At 43.4% G+C, this 24,326-nt stretch overlaps 1 protein-coding gene across 6 annotated transcripts in view; it reads left to right on the top strand.

Annotated features, from left to right (window-relative positions):
* FAT1 (FAT atypical cadherin 1) overlaps positions 1-24,326 on the top strand; it is a 444,689-nt gene that overhangs the window by 198,466 nt on the left and 221,897 nt on the right. For all 6 annotated transcript variants that reach the window (XR_011282269.1, XM_069631552.1, XM_069631550.1 and 3 more), the window contains exon 4: positions 21,642-21,703. Coding sequence is in view for 5 of the 6 variants with exons in the window: in XM_069631552.1 (XP_069487653.1) it covers positions 21,642-21,703 (62 nt within the window). In the remaining variant the exon portion in view is untranslated. The remainder of the gene's footprint in view (positions 1-21,641; positions 21,704-24,326) is intronic.

The raw sequence follows: 24,326 nt of genomic DNA, 5'->3' as shown, positions 1-24,326 counted from the left end.
ATGTCAAGATTTAAGAGACACATAGGGTAGTTAGTGGGAGAGCGAAGTCCATGGTCTCCATGATTTCCAATTTAAAATACTCATTCCCAAAGCCATGTGGCCCATTTATTCCGTTGTACTTAGCCTTATGTGTCGTCCTGTGTCTGCGTGTGCACTAAGGAGTTCAGCAGGTATCCTCTCTGTGTTTGGCTCATAATGATTAACTAGTGTTCTTCATGGCCTTACGGTGCCTTAATACATATCTGAGAATTCATTTCTTCCTATTTACTGGGATTTTAGCTAATTCTAATGTGCATGTTGTGCTCTTTCTGGCGACTAGACGTGCTTCATCTATCCACGATAAAGTCTGTTGCAATACTGATATCATGCACCTGGACATCAATTGCTGTTTGCGCTCTTATAATTTAATTAGCTTGGGAGTCTAATGCTTCTCATCCTGGGAAGTTATCTTGCTCAGGCATGTCTGCTACGCCCTTTCTTGCCGCTGACCTTGGCACTTGCTATGAATCTACTGTCTGGGCAGCTTTGAGGCTTCTTAAATGTGTTAGCAACTTTTCTAGGGTTTTAGCTCACTTCTGGGCCTGTTGCGGTGTCTGTGCTAGGAAAATGGCTGTACTTGTGCGCTTTTCGCATCCATGTTTTTGACCGCTAGTCGACTATTCACTTTATATTCACCATGTGCATCTGCCATACGTTGAGTTCGGTGCCTGTGTATTCTGCATCTACCACTGCCTACATTTCCATCTGTCCTACCAGTGTAGCGAGTCCCTCTTTTCCTGGAATCCTTCTAATTTCTATGCTATTTACAGTACACGACTTGCGCTCGGCTATCTGACTGCAATCCCTAGTTGTGTCTCACAACCTTAATAATGTCTTTATGAACCTGTTTTTAATTGAACCTGTTTTAGTGGCTCGTCTCTTACACCTAGACTCGTGGACGGTAAGGCTGCCTCAGCTGGTATCGTTTCCCACATGTGCGATACTGGTGAAGGAACAGGGCAGGGCTTGGTACTTGCATATTTATCTGAGTTGGAGCATTTGGGGGCACCTGCATATTCATCTGCTCCTTTACACTTTGGCATCCGTTGACCTAATCTCTGGAAACAGCTTGCCCATGACCCATTGTCAATCTTGTGTACAGTGCTTCTACATGGCCAAAAAAGGAATCTTAAAATATACGAAGTCTTCATCTAAACCCTCATTCGGGGTCCAGGACATTGTCAAAGTAAAAGGCGCGGTATGCTAAGTCACAGGATCTGGACAAATGTCACAGAATCTGGAATGTTTTTAAGAAACTTTTATACTTATTGGTCGGTTTGTTTTGTTGTATATTGTCTCTGTATTTGGCTGTCACTGTCCTTTGTCCACCTTTTTGTTTTACTACTTCAGTATTTTACAAAGGGCCTTTGGGCAGAATAGTCTAGCACTTGGTTCTGAATTAACTTATTGTAGGGTTCTGGTGGCACCCCATCTGTGCTTTTGCTATGCCATTGTTTTTGTCGGGCTGGGTCCCGACTTTCGGATTAAATTATTGTGAGACTGTTCACATTGTTATGGCTCAATAAAATGTGTGTTAAAAAAAAGAAAACCTCCCCCGAACCTTCTGAGTTTTACAACCACACTATCGACCTTCAAACGCAATGAAGGCAAATACATGCTAAATTCCCCTGCTGGTAGTTGGTTCGGAGAGCATGCCGCTTTGTGCTCCTCCTTAGATGTCTACTCGTTCAACATGCGTACCTCTTAAGGGTCATGCCACAGATAATGGCCACTCCAAATTGCCTATTATTGCTGTGTTTGCAGCAATATAATGTTCCTTGTTTTTAAATGCAACAGAGAATAGTTAAAAGGTAATTTGACAGACGGTGCCAGCAAAGGCCTCTGTTGCGCCGTGTCTTTTATGTGATTGTATGCAAAGGAAACAAACCAACAGGAGGAACGTTCTTCTGAGCTTGGATGTTGGCCCTCAAGTGCTGGGAACAGATGATTCTGTGCCTGTGACAGTTGCCGTCTCGCCGACAGTGCACCAGCTTGCTAGCTAAAGCAATTATTGGTGGTGTAGAGGAGAGCGCTGCATATCCATCATTTGTTTTGCACACCGTATCTTCTTGAGTTGCCTACTCAAAATGGGGCCACTCCAGTGCCGACCCCCGATAGTCTTCGTTTCACAGATTCTGAGCTGCTCCCCAATCATTACTGGGTGCATTGTCAGTTTCCACAGCTCTATTTTGTACGGGGGACAATGACACAGGCCAAGGATTTTGTTTGTTTTCCAGGATCCATGGAGACACTGATTTGCTCGATTCCGGATGCTGGGAAATCCAGCCCTATTCCTGCACTAAATGGAGTCACCATTACCTTTTAATTGTCTCTCTTTCGTGTGCAGCGTTAGTGCACCATGCCATATGAAGCACTTTTCAACAAATATTGGTGACTAGTGTAGAAGCCCGTGTGTATGGACCGAAGTGCTGGTTTACATTGACACAGTAGGACCATGATACATCCTAAGGCAGCAGCTCCCTCTAGTGGTGACAATGGGCAAAGCTATTGCGTTGGACAAACATACATCTGGCCTTTTATTATATTGTTTGAGTTGATGCTTATAATAATTATTTGAGATCTCTTTATACCACTGTGCGTTCTTGGCCGTAAATAGATGTACGCCTGACTAGTTAACTGGTAAATGAGGCTCCAAAACATTGCCATGTTAAATCATAAACTATCTTTATTCTTCTTCAGGGGTGTTGCTAGGTTTGTAAAAGATCTGGGGCTACACTAATGGAAGGACTTTCGGGGACTCTGGGTTAGCTAGCCTTTTTGGTTGTAGCCCCTGAGCGTCTATCCAGGACTACAATCAAAAGACCTGGGGCTATAGCCCCCTCAGCCCCCCCAGCCCCAGCAACGCCTTTAGTCTTCTTCCTCTAAGTAGATTTTTTTTTTCAACAAAATGGGGGCTCTGAAATAAAAGCTTGGTACATTGGATAAAGATGTATTGTTGCATGAGGAATTTGATAATGCGGCTTTGTTCATAGATCTATACAAATAAGTCTACCGGAGGCAGTGCAGCATGAACAAAAAACAGTTCTATTATGCTCCTTCCCAGGGCAGCAGGGTGGGAACTCCAGCAGCCTATGTAGTAGCTTGTCTGCTTTATTATAATCTTACACCAGCTTGCCAGAGTTGTATCCCATGCACACTCCTCGCCAATAAACCGGTTCCAGCAGTGGATGCGGGGGTGAAAGGAAGCTATAGGAAATGGCTGCTGCAGTGAACAACTTCCTGTCGCCTCTGTGATAACCTGGTCATGCGCCGATTGCTTTGGCAGGAACTCTCAAGGGCCGGACCCTGCAAGCCACGAGGCACGTGACAAGACTTTGCTGTACAGGACGGACAGCGGTTGCAATGTAGCTGCGTAGGAACTTCACATGTTTGAAATTGAGACCGTACGCGTTTATTACCGTGAAAACGCGCACCGCAAAATAAAATGAGACTGCAAATTAATGTTTGTTTTTTGTCTCCACGTAGACGTGGTATCTTGATATGTCTCGCAGGCTTTGAATCATTAAGCCTTCGTGGTTGTGTGACGTATTTTGCCTGTGTGCAATACAAGAGCAGTGTGTTTAATTATAATTTTCACATTTATAGCGTTTAAGTGACCCTATGCAACATAGAAGTTAATATGCACCGTGGGCTGATTTTCATCAAGTCCTGCAAATAGTTGAAATGCAGTGCTCTGCGGGCGGCCATATTGATTTTCACTTTTGATTGGAATTGGATCTGTGTATTTCTAACAACATATTATGTTGGGATATATATATATATAAAGCATTGCATGCAACGGGTGCATGCAACATATTTCGAGTAGTTGGCAAGATTACTTTTGTTTGTCAAATTGCAAAACATGAACCAGTTATTGGATGAAAACCTTTCTCCAGTATTTTTCACAATTAACTTGCTCAGTACTTGAGATTGGTTTTAATGTGAGTGACCTTCTAGACTGGCTGGGAGCATTATCACGGGATTATTAACCCGCCATTCACCTCTGGCCATAAGATATGGAAAGGCCATTATCGCAAGCGATAATGACGCCTCCCGTGGTATATAAGACGTTTAGCATATAGTGGTAGCAGCAGTACATGTTGTTGTGTTTTTTTTAATTTTTTTAATTAAAGTAACAAATGGTGCCTTAAGAGTCGGTAAAGTAAATGGACATGTGTTTTTATTTTGTAGTATTTAAATAGTTTTCATAAATTAACCATTTTAATTGCAATTTAAATGGAACATGTTTAACGTGCGCGTGCATTAGGTGTCATGTAAAAGTAAGTTTCCCTATAAGAAAAAGTGAAAGCATGTTTAAAGGAGAGTTCCGGGACTTTTTTTTTATTGTCCCTACGGGTCGGCCATGTGTTTGTAAGCATAAATCGGTAGATCGTAGGAAACTTTCCTATGGACCTTACCCGACTTTTCGCCCCTTATCGCACTCGAAATCAGCCTCCATTTTGTGATAATCCTATCATTCCGCCGCATCGAGCTGGCTCACCTGCCTTTGCGGCACTAAATCAAATCCCCCGCCCCTGAGCCTGACATCAGCAGACGCGTACTGCCCATTTCAAGCACGTCTCGTGTCAACAATCGCTGCGCCTCAGCTATTGACGTGTTGCCATGGAAATGGCAGGACGCCTCTTTCCCCAATAAGTATAAACAGACCGTTTCACAACATACAGCAGCAGATTTTCGATTCCATTCCTCTCTCTGTGTTACTTTGAGTATTCTGTGACTCGTTTCAGTGCTCTGGTCAGCTACCTTCGCCGCTTGTAGCCCGTGTGAACAGATACCAGTACCACCGCTATAAATTATTTTACTATCTTTACCGCACAATGGCCACAATAATGCCGTATATGTACGAGCCCGAGTACACCGAGGAAGAACTACTGGAAAGGCAAGCACGGGAAAACGATGGGGATTCGGACGGCAGTTGGGAGGACCAGTCAACGGATGAAGAGCCTGGACCATGTCGCATGGACGGCGTCTCCACCTGGTGCACGTGCAATCGGTGCGAGCTAATGCCAACTGAGGAGGAGAACTGCTGCTGCCGTGAAAATTCCGGGTGCTTGGCCTACATTTCGGAAAGCGAGCAAAGTCAGCAGGAAGGCGAGCAAAGTCCGCAATGCATCACCGAGCTGCCAGAGTTCAGGGAAGCCTGCCTCTCACGGACAGTGTTGAGGATGATGATGGTGCTTATGCACGAACTTCGTGGCACTGTTCGTCCGCGTAATCCGAGTAACGAGTAAGTATACTCTGTTTGTGATGTCAGTGATGCCACCACTATTTCATGGTCGTCTCCCACATATAAAATTACATTTACATATCATTGGAACGCATGTAAATTGGTTCCATATAGTGCATTTTCTAGATATAATTTTTTTCTAAGGAAAATGACATGTGTTACCTGAATCGACATTGATAAGAAAGTTTGGTCAGTTTAATACAGTTTGCATCTTTTTTTTTCACAGGTGGTACAGGCTGGTGGCCTATCGTTGCTTCACTTGGTGGCTTCACGGGAGGCTCGGACACCGCGTTCGGAGAGTAATACCTGCCTGTGCGGTACTTGCCATTAGACAACATTTCCCCAGTGACAGTGGACAATACCGCGGATTTTCCCTCGATGTGCTGCAACCTCAACTTTACAATGTGTAATGTTTATTATTTATGTTTAATTAAAATCTAAAATAAAGCCCAACATATATTTTAACAATGGTTGTTTTGATTTTTTAAATGAATCTAGTGTATATTCTCCTGGGAGGGTGAGGTATTTATAAACTCACCCCCCTGCCTTCCATGTAGTAGATCCTGCAGCCATCCTCTTACATTCAGTTAGATGGCCTCTCCTTGGTGAGGCCCTGCGGCAAACGGGTCTTGTCTGCACGACCACCGCCCCGATCCACCCCCCGCCTTATCAAAGGCAGTTCGCACCGGGGTACTTGAGCTGCTGGCAAGTGGAGCTGTCAGGGAGCGATAAAGGCCAAGAGGTGCCAAAGACCATGTACACTTCAAAGTGGTCTATAGAGCATGGGTTTGTTGTTCCCATGTCTACCTCCAGACCCCGTGTCTCCTGCCAAGCATCCCCCTCACGCTGGACGGCCCCCTGCAATCCACATAAGTGTGTCTCCATTCACGAGTCTTCCTGTGTCTTGTCTGCACGACCACCGCCCCGATCCACCCCCCGCCCTATCAAAGGCAGTTCGCACCGGGGTACTTGAGCTGCTGGCAAGTGGAGCTGTCAGGGAGCGATAAAGGCCAAGAGGTACCAAAGACCATGTACACTTCAAAGTGGTCTATAGAGCATGGGTTTGTTGTTCCCATGTCTACCTCCAGACCCCGTGTCTCCTGCCAAGCATCCCCCTCACGCTGGACGGCCCCCTGCAATCCACATAATGCCACGACATATACACGTCATTCATTCACAAACACACCCCTGGTTCGAATTCTTTATAACCCACTTCATATTTCTAATGAGAACTTCTTTGCGCTTTGCTAGTCAACCCGTGAAGGTGCTGGTTATCTGCTCTTCGTCTCTGTGAACTTCCGTGACCACTTTGAGCAAACTCGTCAGTTTGCAACCTGTGAACTGCTCCCTGTTCTACGACAAGAAACTACTCTGATCCCTGCATCTAACTGTTTGTTCGTCAAGGTAAGTCCATGTACCATAATCATTTTGCGTCCAATTTTTTAATTTATATCTATTTGCTAGTAGTCATCAAATTGCATCCATGTTTTCTTTTCGTTCACGACAGTACATGCAAGGAACTAGTCACATGTTCTGAGTTTAGTCAAATTACTTTTTCTATTTTTTGAAAGTTATTGAAATACTTATCCGCATGTGAATAACGTGTATAGTTCCAAGAACCAAAACGGACCTTGCATTGAACCTTTTATGTGTCATTTACTGTTTTAACACATTGGTATTCATAGAGAATTGTTGATCTTTACTTTTCAGAACTTTCCATAATGCCTGCCTGTTCCATTGGCGGTTGCCCTTCGAAGACCCATAACAAATCTGAAGGTACTATAATGCATGTTTTCCCTAAGACAATAGATCAGATAAGAGAATGGGTCCGATATTGCGGATATCCAGCCTCTGAGCTAGAAAGTAGAGTCCTAGAAGTCTTTGCGGACAAGAGGGGTGATCGATACCGCATCTGCAGCAGGCACTTTAGCCCAGACATGTACTCCACATCATTGCTAATAAAGAAGAAAACACCGCGAGCGAGGCGAAAATTGCTCTCAACCGCTATTCCCACTCTATTCGTCCACATCCCTCCACTGGTGAGTCAAGTTTACGTATTTATCTCTCGGCCTTGCGGTAGTGTGTAGCATTAGCTAACAATAATTTCCCCATTTATGTATCCACTCAATATGAAGGCGGAAGATTCTCCATCCGTGTCGTTATTGCAGTCATCAGCCACTTCAAGCGCCTATCGGGTAATCTTACTTAGCTATTCTGACACTGACTTGTTTTAGGCATGTAAATCAATAGTTTTAATTGATCGTGTAATTATTTTACCTAATGGTACACCCTTGTACTCGTCCTCTAGTCTTTGTTTTCAGTTATAATTATTGTTATCCAAAATAATGCAAGTACTGTCTTTCAGGGAGATGCTGAGGAGTCCAACGCATTGACGACAACCGTAGATGTCACTCAGATGCTCGAGGTACGTTTCCGGACAGTTCCATCGATGGAGATCATCAGATCTTGCATTCTTGTAGCGTGATTGTTACACACAATGTTTCTTTCGTTTTTAGCCATTGATATGTCCTTCTGTCGTCGCCCTCCTATTTGTCTTCTTTTTTCAATATTGTGTTCATTACTAATGAAAGTCCTATGTTTCAGGGAGTCGATGGAGCATTAGTCCAAGTAGAAGGGGGAGCATGCAGTTACGGGTCGGCGCAACAGCTTGGAGAAGTGTGCACCGCAGTTACATCGTCCCTTGATGTTCTTATGCATTTCGAGGTATGGATACTGACAGCTCGATCAAGCGAAATCATATGACGTGATTACATCCGCTATACTTCCTTCTTTATTAACGCAAGTACTATGTTTCAGGGAGATGACGGAGCTTCTTCTACAAGAACATCACCCCTAGTAGTTGATGCAGATCTCTGGGTGGTGACACTTCCAACGATCGAGCAAATCGAATCATATTTACATATCCATTATTTATTTTAGACAACTGATCATTTGTGCAGGTCTATTTAGATGAGCCGTTGACGCCTGCTCAAAGTTTATGTTCTTTTTAACAAAATAGAAAAGCATACTAATGCAATTACTGTGTTTCAGGGAGTTGCTGAAGCGTCATCTTCAATAATATCATCAATGGAAGTCTATGCGGAGCCCGAGGTATGGATCTTGACAGTTCAATCTAACTAGATCAACAATGCGTGAACTATTGTCGTTTGAATGTTCTACACAATGCGTTCATTCGTGTTTTGCTATTGAGATGTACGTATGGGTATTGGTCCCCAAGTACATTTTGTGTTTTCAATATTATTATACATACTAATGAAAGTTCTATGTTTCAGGGAGTCGATGGAGCCTCAGTGAGTGATGGATGTGCTTATCATGAAAATATAGTCGTTGCAGCGCGAGAGGAAGTGGAGACATGCACACACGAGTCGGAGCAACAGCGTCCAGATGTTGAAGTTCGAGGCAAGAAAGTTTCAAAGAAAAGAAAGCAAAAGAAGGTTAGTGTCCTGTTCACTATATTATGTTGTCTTTCACTGTCAATAGTTCAATACTGTAAGTTGTGTTTAAACTGAACATCCCTTTTCTAATCTGTCCTCTAGTTGCGAGTGGGTGTAAGAACTAGATCTACACAGACAGTGAAGCGAACGAGAGATGTTGCTTGTCAAACCTTTTGGCAGGGACTTGAGACTGGAGATGCATCGTGCCAATGGGAAGAATATGAAGTGATTGACAACGGAGCTATACCACCACCAGCCATTGATAGTGAATGTCCTCCTGGTAGTTTGGATGCAGTCGGAGATCAATTCACAGAATCCACACCCGCAAAAAATAAGAGCGCGCGAAAGTTGAAGACATTGTTTTTTTCTCCCATCTCCGGACAAGGAACAGATGTTGCAATGGAAGAGAATGACGTGGACGACAATGAAACACCATCAATATCACTCAGCATAGCGGAAGACGATATCAGAGATTGTACCTTTCATGCGAGTGACATGTCCTCAACGTTACAGGCCGAACCAGCTGGGATGCAGAGTGACAGTATAAGGAAAGAGGCCAAATTCATTGTATTCGATAGCTGTTTGATGGATATTATTATGATGATGAAATGTGGGCATTCGGTTGGTGGGGAAGTATGTGGGGAGCCATTGATTAATGTGACTCGTGCAATTCGAGGCACTAACCTTAAAATACATGCCACCTGTACACAATATCATCCGTTCGCATGGTCTGCACAACCCATGCTGGGGCAACTGCCAGCAGGCAATCTACTTTGTGCAGCGGCCGCACTTTTTAGTGGTTCAAGTTTTTAAAAGTTACAGTATTTCTTTCAGTTTGTGGGAATCCATTTCATTGCGAAAAGTCAGTTCTACAAATACCAAACCGATTATCTATTTCCAGCCATCAGCGAAGCTTGGAGAATGGAAAAAATGTCAATGGAAAGTACATTCGCGGGCAAACGCTTCAGGCTAGCCGGTGATGGACAGTGCGACAGCCCAGGATTTTCAGCCAAGTACTGCACCTACCACTTTCAGGACATGGAAAGTAAGAAAATTGTGAGTTCGGTGGTCGTGCAGGTGTCACAAAGTACATCCTCAGTGGCCATGGAGAAAGTTGGCTTTGTAGCATCATTGCAAGAACTACAATCGCGGGGAATGGTGATCGACCTGATAGCCACGGACAGACACGTTTCAATTGCCAAGACAATGAGAGAAGAGTACAAAAATATAAATCACCAATTTGACGTATGGCATCTTGCAAAAACAATCAATAAAAAATTGTCGGCTGCAGGAAAAAAAAAAGATATGCAAGGTATTTCACAGTGGTCCAAGTCAATCAGCAACCATCTTTGGTGGAGCTCAAAAACATGTGAAGGGTCGTTGGAAATTCTACTGGAAAAATGGCGGTCAGTAATGTTGCACTGTAGCAACGTACATCGATGGTCGACAAATGAGCATTTCCACAAATGTGAACATGGCCATTTGTCCACAGAGGAGGCACGGAAGAAGAAGTGGTTGATTCCTTCATCACCCACTCACAAGGCCATTGAAAAGATTGTATTTGATAAAACTATAACAAGAGATTTGAGGGGACTCACGGAATTCTGCCACACAGGAGATTTGGAGGTGTTCCACAATATGTGCCTAAAGTACAGGCCCAAAAGATTGCATTTTGGCATGGAAGGCATGAAAAATCGGACTCTTCTAGCGGTCTTGGCACATAACCATAATGTTGGCCGTCAACAAAGTAGGACGACCGGAACTTTAGGGACGCTTCGCTACAATAAGGCCTTCACTAAAAGAAGTAAACAATGGGTGATCAAACCAGTGTTTGAGGATATGCAATATGAGTTTATTGAGAGACTTATCGTAGATGTCCTCGATAGGCACATACATGGAGTGGTGAACGAACCTATGCAGGGGACAACTGCATTGCCACCCAACATTGCCTCTGTTCCATGTCCACCTAAAGCAGAGCTCATTGAGAAATACACATCACGGTTTAAATGATTGTAATTTGATTGTCTGTTCTCTCGAGTCTCCTCATGTTGCAGGCCCATTGCAATTAAACCAAACAGTAATATAAATCATTTTTACAAAAATTATAGAATGTTTCCGTATTGCAAAAACATGGCCGACCCATAGGGACAATAAAAAAAAAGGCACGCAGACAAGATGTCCCTAAAACTAACTGCAGCTAACTAGAAATGTGTGCTCGCTCAAAGTGAAGGTCAGCTGCTTTGATGTTTTGCTCGGGTGGCGGAACGGCCCACGACCCAATATAAGGTTCTATTGTGATTTGACCTTGACAGGCCGGGACCATCCTGAAAGACTAAGAAAAGATAATGAATAAAATTTCAGAAACGAAACGATGAGCCACGTTCATTAGAAGAAGTAACGTCGGCAAAGAAGGAGTGGTGTTTCGGGTCTGCCCTACACAGAGACACAATGGAAAATGCAAATATAATGTAAGTAACTTTTGATGAGTTTATACCGCAATTTCATTACTATACAGTGGCTTTAAAGACGGGTTCAGTTGTACTTGTTCGTTCTATGTGGCATATTGTTTTCTACCGCGCACTATCTTGAGGAGAAACATCTGCTTTTACTGAAGCACCTCAAAACCTTCCTCTTTGCTTCTGCTTTCTCTCTCCCTCTCCCCTGCTACAACTGGTCCACTGTCTGCGACCTCAGTCCTGGGCCCTTCCACTCTCCACCTGCACTGCCTCCCTGTCAACCCCTGCACTGGGGGACTGTCTCAGTATCCTACAGCCCCCCCTTCCCAGCACTTGTTCTGCACTTACCTTGCACTTGCCACCAGCTGGCCCTATTTATTTATTATTTTATGCTACTTACCTTGTACTCCACTCCCCCCCCCCTCCATGCCTCGCCACGCCTTTAAACACTTGTGTACACCCAGTAGCGCTGTCCTCGCTATGAAATGAATAATTTTAATAAGGATCTGATGGTGAGACTAATTTCATTTTTTATGTTTTTAGGTACATCATTCACTACTGTCTGTGTCACGAGTACCAGACACCGGCGGACGGCTTCTACAGCCGCCAGTTGCTTCTCCGCGTGAACAACGTTACCACCCTGACCATTTTATGGGACGATCGCCAAGTACAAGTATGCCCTTATGCGGTACTAACGGTTAGATGCAACATACCTACCGTTGTGGTGGCCTAGTGCCTCGTTGTTGGAACAGCCATGCGATTATCAGTGCGACCGAAGAGCTTATTTTTATCGTAAACCAACACCCTGTGTACTGCACACGAACATCGCTTCCCTCAAGACGAACTAATTTGGATCGAGAGCAAAGAAAAATGCAAATCGCTGAATATTCTCTAAACATTTGATGTCCAATAAACGTACTTTGCCAAATGTACAATCTTGCCGTTTGCTTTTAAACCACGGTTTCACATTCCGAATTGTGGCGCTGTATTGTGAGATGCTCTAAGACCCTGTGTACAGCAAAGGACCATCGCGTTCCTCAATACGAACTTTTTGGAACGTGAGCAAATAAAAATGCAAATCGCTGAATATTCTCTAAACATTTGATGTCCAATAAACGTACTTTGCCAAATGTACAATCTTGCGGTTTGATTTCAAAGTACAGTTTCATATTCCGAATTGTGGCGCGCTGTGTTGTGAGCTGATCTGTGTTGATTTCCGGGGTCTGTGTGGAGTCGCGTAGAAGACGCCTGGGCGCGTTTGCCTACGCAGCTCAGTCACGTCACGGATAGAGGCGGGGAATATGAATGTTTTGATAAAGTCTGTTTCAGGGGCGGGGGATTTGATTTAGTGCCGCAAAGGCAGGTGAGCCAGGTCGATGCGGCGGAATGATAGGATTATCACAAAATGGAGGCTGATTTCGAGTGCGATAAGGGGCGAAAAGTCGGGTAAGGTCCATAGGAAAGTTTCCTACGATCTACCGATTTATGCTTACAAACACATGGCCGACCCGTAGGGACAATAAAAAAAAAGTCCCGGAACTCTCCTTTAAATGTTTTAGTTTTCTCTTTTGTGTTGGTAGTTGCAGAAAAATAAAAGGTCCTACCAGATATGAAGCGTCATGTTCAAAGAAAATCTTGCCTGGAAATTGCATTGTTGTTTCCGTCCGCTTCTGAAGACAGAATGTTCAGAACGCAGTCAATACTAGTAGTTATTGACTGCTCTCTCAACAATCTGATTGGCTGAGAGGAGGTTAATTACAATTCCTATGTGCTAGAATGTTTAGCTTCCTTAATTGAAAAATGTTGCTTCTATCTGTCTTAGCATCAATTGATTGCCAATGAAGGCTTCCCTCGTTCTATTGGAAATAGTTCGGCCTCATTTTGAGCAGCAGGTCCCCTCCTAGGGCTGTGCTACTGCAGTAGTACAATTTCGTTATTAGGGAATGAGGGCAGAAATAACATGAAGATGTGTGTAACACAGGAGCTTATAGCTGTTTTGGAGCCACAACCAGTTGATATCTTAATCTTCTATTCAATTATTGCACTGGCCCTTTTTTGAGAAATGGTTTGACTGTTGTGTGTTTTCTGACGGTAGTGCCCATCCTTATGCTCTTTGTATTCAGAAATTTCTATTTATTTTGCCTGTCAACTTGTTCACGATGATTTCACGAAAGCAAAACCGTATCAGGTAAAAATGTCTCTTCATTTAGAGATGTGTGATGCTTATTAATTAACCGACTTGGCATTGGAAAATATGTATTCACAGAAACTGGTATGGACACGTTTGTAAAAAAAAAAAAAAAAGTGGAGGCAAGAACTTCAAAAGAAATATTGGAAGACATGAAGTTTGCACAGGGATGCAGGCAGTCCTACTGTAACTCGGCAGACCAGTTGCTCGATTCGATGGGTCTGTTTTAATCGATAACTGAAGTTTGGATAAAATCCGAATCACTGCCATTGCTCTTGGCAACCTTCCAGAACATGCTTTTCAGCCTTGCGTGACCGTACAATAGAGAAAGACCATGTTGTGAGGTAATTAAAAGATGAGGATGAAGAGAAAAACTCTACAGTCCATTGACAATAAAAAGAGTATTATATAGTAAGAGGTAAAGGCCCAAAAGAGCTATTTTCTGTATTCTATGTAACTGAAAACTGTAAATGGAGAGCAGTCCAGCTGGGATGAAAATAACAGCATTTTATTTAAAAAAAAAAGTAGAGCATCGAACTGAGGCCCACATTATTTCTGCTTTCTTCTTTGCAGGACTGAGTCGGCATTCTTAAATAAAACTAAGCGTTAATCTTTGACCGGAGCTTGATTGCAAAAATGTTCTGATGCTTCGCCTGTTTAAAGACCAGCTCAATGGGAGTAGAGGTGCACTCAGTTAAATAATTTTTAACTTTTAACTGGAATTCAAAAGGTTTGATTTAAGGTCAAAATATATTTCGGGTGCTCCCGAGTGGATCTTGGCTACAAGATCATTGGTAAATGGCAAAAAGAAAAGGGGTCTTCTAAAAAATGGGAGACAACTACAGGGCACTCTTAAAGCTAAGAATGCAATTGTTTGTTCAAAGTCAAAAGTAGCTAATTTCTTGTGCATAATTATTGAATCAACATAGTAAATAATACCACGTAAATAAAAGCATAATGCATATTCTTTGCATATGATCGCTTCAAATTGTACAGTTTTTCTCAATAATACCCTTTTTCATCACAGTACATTTAAAATAAAGTATTTTAAATAGAACAAGGTGAATGACAATCGGTACGTCATTTATGTGACACTTGCTTAAAGAAAAAGTCAATATGTGTAAAGCACTATTAAAGGAGTCTGTAGTACTGGAGGAGATCTGTACAGTCCAGTATTACTCCTATAGATACACTACGTGTTTCGGGCTGAGCCCTTCATCAGGTGTAAATAGAGTGAGTATCTGTAAAACACGTAAATAAAGACTAAGTTTGAGTCACATTACTGAGATGTGTCTTTGTTTAAATTCACCTGACCGGAGTGTTCCGTTTTCTGTACCAAGGAAAAGACGTTCTATCGCCCGTCAAGCTGAAATGATTCGGAAATTAATCATCTGAGTGCTGAAGGAAAAAGGAGAGGAACTGGTCTCAAATATTTCGATAGCTAAGTCGTGGATGGCCAGGCACGGGATCAGTCGCCATGTGTTAGCGCTGGCTCCCATGGCTGGACCATCGCTCATTTGACTATGATATAATTCAATTGATTACACTTACTGCTCCATCGGGATAAGCAGTTTGGACACGTGGTGAATTGCCGAGCTCCTCGGAATCGTATCTGCTGAAATATGTTGCAACAATAAAAATAATTTAGCAGTTTTTGACAGCGCCGCTTGACTACTCTTTTTGTATCGTTGTCAGTGGGCGCACCCGTAATGTTTGCAATGGAAGTGCCCGCGGTAGGGGACATTAAGTAGAACTGCGATTGTTTAAAACCAATTTCCTGATTAATGGATCAAAAAGGTTAGTCGTTGCAGTTCGCAAAAATTGGAATGCTGGCCTAGCCCACTCCGATTCCTCAGCAAAACGTCAGGATTACACTACACAGGCTTTTGTACAGCACTGCACGGACTCCATACACGCTCGCAAGTCTGCTTTGCCTGTTCAAAAGATGTGTTGTGGCGAGCACTTTTTTTCCTCCAATGTAATCAAGAAAATGTTGCAAATCATTTAACCTCCGAGTTGAACTAATGTTTGGTTTAATTACATGGAGGCGTTGGTGTTAAAATGCATTAAAAGACCCATGAGGTTGTGGACAGTTTCATCCTCTTGCTTTTTTCCCCTGGGAGGGCCCCTTCTCGTTGTATCCAAGGGGATGATTTGTGATGTAGTCAGATAAAAAAGGCTGCTTTTATAATACATGATTAGTTTGCCGAGTTTTGCAGTCTGGAATTGCATTGCAAACTGCCTTGGCGCTAGTGCTGTCGGCTGTCAATAGACTGCCTAGGTTTGCATTACTCAAGCGCGCATTCGGCAGAGCTAAAAACAAAAACCTGAGCTCTTGGATATTCTATTTATAAATGCTAGCGTGAATAGGATATTGGGTAGTTTTCATCCGCATTTTGCTAGTAGGAATACTGGGAACTGCCGAGCGAGTGTAGGCATGGAACAAAAACGGGTGCCCGTGGGGCGAATATAAAAGCAAACCCATTTGTCACCTGGAGTTGAGAAGAATTGACAGGAGCCCGGGGTCAGGGAAGGGGAAGCGGCCTGGAGCATTGGTTTATGAATGAACTTTGTTTTCCAGGACACCGGCTGGGTGTGGCTAGTGTCGCCGCTTTGTACTTCGTTCTAGGGCCGATAAGGGAGGCATTTGACTTGTGTTCGCGTCCCTGACTCGCTTTTCATCGGGGCGAAAGAATGCTGTTTGCGGAGCCAGACAAGTCGTATCGTGTTTTCAAAGCCTGCTTTGTATAGCTGAACTGCTGGAGCTTAAAACGTAGGCGCATTTTTAGAACTTATTTTTATCGCGCCCTTTACAGTGGGGGATGTTTTGTGCAAGTGCTGTAAGCCACGAAAACCAGCGTTGGCAAGGCTACGTTTTGCCTCTTACTTGGGCATTACCTGTGCATTTGCCCTAGGGTTGATAACCGATGACTTCATTTGCTCCTGCACCTAACCTACTTGCCGGCTGTTGCCTTCTCACGTCAGTCTGTTTGATAAAGGGTGGGTGGTAGATCATGGGCTTAGTTGCAATGGGTGACATTGCTGAGTTGGTCCTTTTGTGAGTTGTCGAGTTAGCTTGTTGTGGATGGGATAACCTAGGATTGGTGGTCGGAGTTTGCTTTGGTGAGCTAGGCTTCGATGCAGGGTTATATAGGGGAGCTGATGTGGTTGGGTGTTGTGCTGGATTTAGCCACTCTGGGTGGGATAGTGGGTGGAGCTTTAACTGGGCGATCTAGGTTGGATGGGGTGCTTGGATGAGCTTTGTTCGGTGTTGTGGGGTTGGTTGGGTGAAGAGGCGTGCTATTTTCAATGTTTGTGATGCGGTATGATGACCTGTGGGTGAAGTTGAGATAGGGGGTGATTGTGGGGTTTGAAGTGTTGAGTGAGATGGAGGGATGTTGTACGGTGTCATGTAGTGAGGAGGTAGTGGGAGATTGGGTGAGGTAAAGTGGTGAGGTGATGTTGATTGGGTAAGTAGTGTGTGGCAGAGGTTTTGAGGTATGGTTTTACAAGCAGGGAAGGGGACCTTTTCATTAACATCCCATTGTATTACAAGATTCCAATAAGTCCAGGCTAATAATAATAATGGATATAGGTCCAACAGTAAAAGGGCTGCTCAGAGAATCGAGGAGTACACAAAGGAGCTGCCTCCTACATGTCAACCCTCTCCATCGAGACAGTGCATTTGGGTTTCATACAGGTAACACTTATTCCACCCAAATGAGCCAAAAAAGTTGTTTTATACAGAAGACCAATAATCCCTGACTGCACACCACAGATGTGTGATAGGACTGTTGGTTGGAAGCGCTCCATGGCAGCTAGTGCTATAAGCTGGTTCCAGCCCGCCTACTTCAATATGAGGTCACGTGCAACGTCTGCAGGGATTTATGCCTGCATTGATATTTATTTAGGCCCTGTCGCATACCTTTGTCATGTTGAAAATGAAATCATCCCTGGAATCTTTGTGACACCAATCAGATGTAGAACATCCTGGATCCATTTGGAAAAAGTCAACTGGAATTCGTTCAAATGCACTTGCCTTCAAGACACCAGAGGATGATTTTTGCAAGGGTGGGATATCCACTTCTATTAAATCATTGACATTTGGATTATGAGACGGTGAACTATATGTGCACACCTACATAGCTTTATGAATAGGGAGCAAGCATTATAGACCTAGTGGGAGTAGTGGTGAGTGGTTTCTGAGTGGAGGAGAAATAATATTGCCCCTGAATGTGCGCAAGTAATTGAGCAATGGTCCAGGTGGGTTATCCCTCAATGAACGTTTTTAAAATTAGTTACAATGCATTTTATATCCACAACGTTTGTAAAAACTGTTCTGTATTTAAAAATCCAATCTATGCCAGGATACCAACAGCAGAGGGACTTAACTCATTCCTGATGCCCGTACCCAAACAAATATGCTCTTGGCACAGTAAAACACACATTCATGCTCCATGGCCTGTAACATATGCCAACACCACCACTGTAAAGGATGTTTAAAATGCCTGCTGTGCCCCAATAATTGGCAGCATTGTCACTGTAAAACACACTTGATACCTTTGCCCACAATATATGGTGTAATCTCACTGTAAAACATGTTGTATTCTTGCACCCACAATGTCATCATTGAAATTGTTTAGCACTCGTTGTCTGTGTTCACTATATATTTCAGTATTGGCCAGGTAAGAAGAGAATCGTGTTGGATGTATGCAAAATGTGCAGGTATTCCCACCATCAAAAACAAGTCCATGTTGCATTTGCTCAGTGAAAATAGATGCTCTGGCGCACCTCGAATAGGGTGTCCTCCGACCAGAGCTTATTTTGAAAATCCATCTTAATACCACCATTTCCCACTTTTCTCAGCTATATTTGGTCAATAACTTTAAATTTATATTTTGAATTCCCAAACATTGAGTGCTTCAAATCCCCCTCTGACCATTTCATTGCATATGATTCAAACACTGTACCAGTGTGGTGTGCAGCTTTATGTGCACCTTTTCAGTTCAGTTGTCCCTTGTCGCCACACCTGCCATTGTTGAATTAACTCTGTTTTCCACATTTCATTTACACTTTACACTCGGGGGCGGATGGGGAGGGGGAGGTGGATGATACAGCGGGATTTGAATTTAATCTGTGAAGCCACCGGGAGCCAGTGAAGACTTTGTAAGGCAGGAGAGATGGTTAAAGCATGCTTATTGACCCACACTGAGCCACCATTGATATCGACTGACCCTGTGCTGGAAAACTTAGCATGCGAGACTGGCAGGTTACTGGGGCATGCAGAGAGTGCACTATATAAAACAGGCAGACTACGTTTACATCTGAGAACACTGAGATTTTTCTTGTCTGCTCTGTCAATGCAGTCAACTGGGTATAAGTCTGTGAAGACTTTTGTGAAAAAGGGAGCCTTGACATGGTCAATTGATAGCAGAGAATCAAGATGGTGGAATATTCCAGAGGTTGAAGGCAAGGCTAGCTATTCGTTTGGCCAAGATACCAAGAAATATAATTTTTGGGTGGCCATGAGAACATGCCAATAGTGCTTTTCGGACAGTTTGTTGATTTTCTGTATATAATCGAGAGATAATATTTTCATTGCACCAGCATGAACAGGTCAGAATTTTAGCTCTGAATTATTTTAAAGTTCCCAAAAAGATACACTGGGCCTCATTACGACCCTGGAGGTAACCATGGTGCTTTTTGCGGCATGGCTACCCCCATTCCGGGTACCGGGTCTAGGTTCCCTGAATGGGGAAATACCGGGCCATTCCGACCTTGGAGGGCCCGGTATTTCCCCATTCGAGGAATCTGGACCTGGTACATCCCCATTTCCATTTCAGCCCTCGTAGGGCTCAATGGGAAAGGTGATGATGTTAACAACGGGACCGTTAATGACGGGCCAGTTGTTAGCATCCTGGTATGCTCACGGGACCCGCTAAGGACGCCTGCTTCTACCAGGCGTCCTTAGCGGGTCCCGTGAGCAGACCTCATAATGAGGCAGTAGTGGGTTAACAGGGCTGGCAGCTCTACCGGCCCTGTTAACACCCTGCCACCAGGGTTGTAATGAGGCCCAAGGACTTGAATTACGCAACAGATGTGGGAAGTAAGGCAGGCCTCAAAATGTGCAGTAGTCATTTGCTCGTGAAAATGTATTCTTGGCAAGTAAGAAATTGCATACTCTGTGGCAAATTGAGGGGACAAAGGACACTTTATGCTTGGCTAGTAGCATGTAATTTCACATTGCTTCACCTGAACAAAGGGGTGCACCAGGGAACAGAGTTCAGCGCTAGATGGAAGGTAAGACATTGAGTATCAAGCAAGAACCAAAGAGAGGTGGTTAACTTGCATGGCTGGGCTGATAAGGGGTTGGGCCTGCAGCCTCACCAGGCTTAAAGTGCCAAGCCGATGTGAACCATGTCAGAGCAGCCCAGAGTAGCTGAGGTGAGACGAAGCCTAGGGGCAGCTCTTGGAGAAAGAGGTCGCGTACCTATGCGGTCTCAGGCCTCTCAGATTCTTTAAATCCCCACTAGACCTGCATGTCAAGAAACATAGTTTACCTACTTGACCTACGAGAAGTGCATTCAACCCATGGCAACGGGTGACGCAAACCTTAACAGCACTTTCTGTAAAATGGTGTATGTCACCATAAGCACACCTGCTGCCACTCACAGGGACACCTTTTATTTGGCATTTACTGTCAAGAAAGCTTGTTTGAAGTAACTGTCAAATAAGTTTCAAACATCCCAGCGCGTCATTGTAATCGCCAGCAAGATTGCCTATATGGTCAAAACGAATCTACTATGCCCGTGCCCAATCATTCACTGCTTGACTGAAGCATGGAGGTGACGAGGACAGAGTAAGGCGGCCAGTCTTTTTTGGTGTTTGGAATTTGAGCCCCTCCAGGACTGAGTCTGCAGATGGAGAGTCCTCCCGGGGCATGAATGATAGTGCTTTGAAATGGCATCATACATTTAGTAATACCAATACATAAAAGGAATATTCAATATGTCATTTCTCAGTAAGATATTGGTGCAGCTTTTATCTTAAGGCACTTCCTCTGGAGGGTAAAGCTGGCAGTATTAGAACTGCTCCTGTTCTGAATTATTTTGTAAGCCAAGTTAATGAGATTCAGATAAGTTGGAGTGAACCTTCAAATTTACCTGGTCTCAGACATGGCCCCCTGGAGTGTTCCTCCTCTGTTCAGGAAATGCATGCATATAGCTTCAAAAAAATAAACAGAATCATAAGTAGCTTAGAAAAAGCAAAATGGTAAATGCATGAATACAGCCAGCTAAGTTTTACATTTACGGAAATCTGTTGTAAAGAATGACCACCAACATGAGGTTTTCACGAACCCAAGGAAATCTAAAACACTTTCATAATACTCATGGCCCACATTTGTAAGAACAAGAATCGATTCTGTAGAAGAATTTGTATGGTCCCTTCTGCAGATGCAATTTTTGAACTAAGCAAAATAATTCTTTTCAAGGCATGTTTTAGGGTGCAGAATAAAAACATGCGAGGTGTTTCCCAAATAATTAAATTGGCTCCACAACTGGAGAACACGCAGATGCATCACACTTTCTAGGACAATTATGAAGTTGGCCAGAAGTGCCATGTAATTAAACAGACTGTCTGCAACACTGTGCAGTAAACCTGGTGAAAATGCCCTTTACTCAATGATCTAGGATGATTATCCAACAATTGTGGCCATTATTCTTGCCTCACAAGAGCCTTTCCCATTAGTGTGAAACTTCTGTAAATCCCTTCCCCAATACTCCACAACCTCAAGACTTTCCTTCTGGGTTGCCCCCAACAATTTGAAAGAACCTCTCTAGGCAGTGTTTTAAACCAAAACGGCATTGTTTCTTGACCGAAGATGGAGCTTGATTTTGTTTTGTCTGCCTTGTTCTAGGAGGTTGTCTCTTGCAGCACAGAGACAATGGTTGACAAGCGTGAACTGCAAAACAATAAGTAATTACAGTGAAAGATGTTCTAAGCTATAGCTCCCCTTAATATTCATACATCTGCTATGCTACTTAACACCATTTGCCACAGAAGTTGATTGTGACCGTAGTAGCCCATAACATCATTGGATGAACATCAATGTGAAGGTACAGCACAATCTTGGTATTTTTTGTTGATTCAATACAAGTGATCCCAGAAGTAATTCCCATAATCTTCTGCCAACTGTCCATTCCAAAGTGTCCATATCATTAAAGGACTGATATTTATGTTATCTTTATTTGTAGGTTTCATTACAACCACATCAAGAAAATTAGACCGGGAGCAACAGGCAGAGCACATTTTAGAGGTATGTGGTCCTTTTTTGCAAATATTTTTTGTATCTCTGGAAAAAGCAGTAGTATTGAATTTTTGGTTTTTGTATTTGATATTATTCACACGTGTACCACCCCTGTAGAGCGCACTCCTGTGAGACTTCTTTGTACAACACATTATCAATTCTTTTATCGATTATGGTTGACTCATGCCTTCGAAAGCCCTGTTTAAAGTCCTTTCCAATCTGCTCTAAACATGCCTCCCATAGCTTTCCGTCAGTGGTGATGTCACAGCAAAGTTGGCAAAACCTTTGAGAACATTTCTATATACAAAGTAAGAATGAGTGGAAGTAACTATTGCTAATACATTCACAGATGGAAAGAAATCGGTTGTTAAGGAAAAGTGTTTTCATTTTACTTTCTAGAAATGATCCTCCAATTTATTTCATGTGCCTACTAGACGTTTGTGGCTGGTGGGTGCCAAACCCTGGAAGATTGTTTCTCGTGAGATGTACAGTTAGAATATGGTATGGAAAGCCCGATTCTGCCACCGGACACATTGTTTTTCATCGAGCTTGTGCCACCTGAACCATTGATTTCATCAAAAGATTAATACGAAATGGAACCGGACCATATAGTTAAATATAATGAGCAGCAAAGATGGGAGCTTGCCAGGTGCGCCCACATGCTTCTCTCCACCTCCTTCCTGCACCTCAATCTCCCTCTAGCGCCCCATCTCACTTTCCTGTCCTTTTTTTATTTTTCCATTTTATTTTTTGGGAAACCTTTTTCTCTTCTGGCCCTGTTGATGCCATCTGTGGCCTGGCAAGCTCCTCTCTTCTGCCAGCACAATTAATCTACCATTACATCTGCCCGCTGATGCGGAAACGTCTTGCCAAATTAGGAGCTTCTCCTGGAGTGTTTCTGTGACCCTGTACTGCCTCTGTCTTTGGTGATGGGCATCCAACACCACACCACAGCTCAGTGGGGTCTGGCCTGCAACTTTCTTGACCATGACACATATTGCTGCTGTCGCCTTCTGTTGCTGGAACATTTCCGTTAGTGTTGCGGCTGCGTTTGGGGACCTGTCTGAAATACTGTGGTCATTGACCTCCAGTGGCCACCTACCTGTAACTCTGATCATTGACTTCTGCTGTGAGCTTACCCTCACGCAGGCATGCCTGAACCCTTTGCCCTTTTTTTAAATTTGTTATATAAGGACCTTGTCGCAGTGTACCATTTTTTTAATGCACTTGTTCAGTTAGAGACTGGCCCCAACAGGGGCACAGACTTAAAACACAATACATGCTCCCACAGACAATCAGTACATTTCATTTGAGTACTGGAAATGATGATTAATGATTGGGGTCCCAAATACATTGTTTGTAGTTGAGCTTTGCACCAATGGCGGCACAGTGGGTGTGTGTTGTGTGAGCTCAAAAGACAGTAATTAGACGAACTGGCTTGTGTCCAAAGAGAGCATACCAAAAGATTTAACCATCAGAGCCTGAATGGTGTGGCATGAGATCTACAAGTGGGGATAGAGCTCAATTATCATGCACGCAGTGTCATGAGAGGACAACCGCAGTGTTCGAAATGAAGGGGAGCTGGGAGCTTTTTAGCACCTGCTTCTAGCCTAAAAGAGCCTGGTTAGCTTGAAACAAACAGCTACCAGGAGCAACATTTTGCTCCCCACGCCAGTTGGTGCCTTACAAACATGCATATGTGACATTAACGTCGGGTATTTGAGAATGCTTCTAAAGAAGAATTAGGGCACATCTAGTACACTATTAAGCGTAATGAATCTTACAAAATGGAAAATCTCATTTGGAAGTGAGATTTGCGGTGCGTTGGCTACATGCTCCTGGTTCCCCAGCAAGTAGCTCCTGCCTCCTGGGTGATGCCTGACACCCAGTAGCTGGTTTTAGCACCTGCTCACTGAAACTTAATTTTGAACCCTGCAGCCATAAGCTCTGTTTAGATCAGATTGAAACGACGTCTGCTTTCTTTCAAACATTTCTATGCATCTGAAGATATTCAGGGTGTTCTGTTATCTCTTCAATCTAAGAGCGCTGATTCCAAGGGCTTCTTTCAACCCCGTTTGATCTGGTGTTTGACTTTTTGGGATGGCTTTCTAGTACTTATTGGTCTCTTTCCTACTTGTTTCCAATATCGTGTATCCAAACATTTACATCCAGGTTTCATTTCTTTGTTGCTGCAGCCTGCCAACTATCATTCAGGCTTTAGGCATATCTCGCAACATCCTGCGGCATACATTTTCATTTTTTGCCAGATATCTTTCTTACTCCCTCTCCATTGCTTCACATGCCTGATTTTATCCTTTCTCATTATACACCATATTCGCAATCCTGCTGTTCTTATTTCTTTTCCTTACTCCTCTGTCTCTCGTTTTTTTGGTGTTAACTATATTTTCTATGCTTAGCTGGGATGTGGATCCCATCTTCAGATACTACTGCTCCTGCTTCACTTACCTTGAATCACTCTCCTCGTTTCACAGGTAGGGGCAGCGGGACTGGCCTTCTGCTACACACTTAAAGGCATGGTCTAGTAAACATTTTTATTGTCCCTACGGGTCGGCCATGTTTTTTTAAGCCTAAGTGGCTCGATTTTAGAAAACTTTCCTATGGACCCTTAGCC

This window comes from Ambystoma mexicanum, chromosome 6q (assembly GCF_040938575.1).
Source record: "Ambystoma mexicanum isolate Mex_15411 chromosome 6q, UKY_AmexF1_1, whole genome shotgun sequence".
NCBI classification, from domain to species: domain Eukaryota; kingdom Metazoa; phylum Chordata; class Amphibia; order Caudata; family Ambystomatidae; genus Ambystoma; species Ambystoma mexicanum.
Note: the sequence above shows the minus strand (reverse complement) of the source record. Positions and strands in the feature narration are given on the sequence as shown.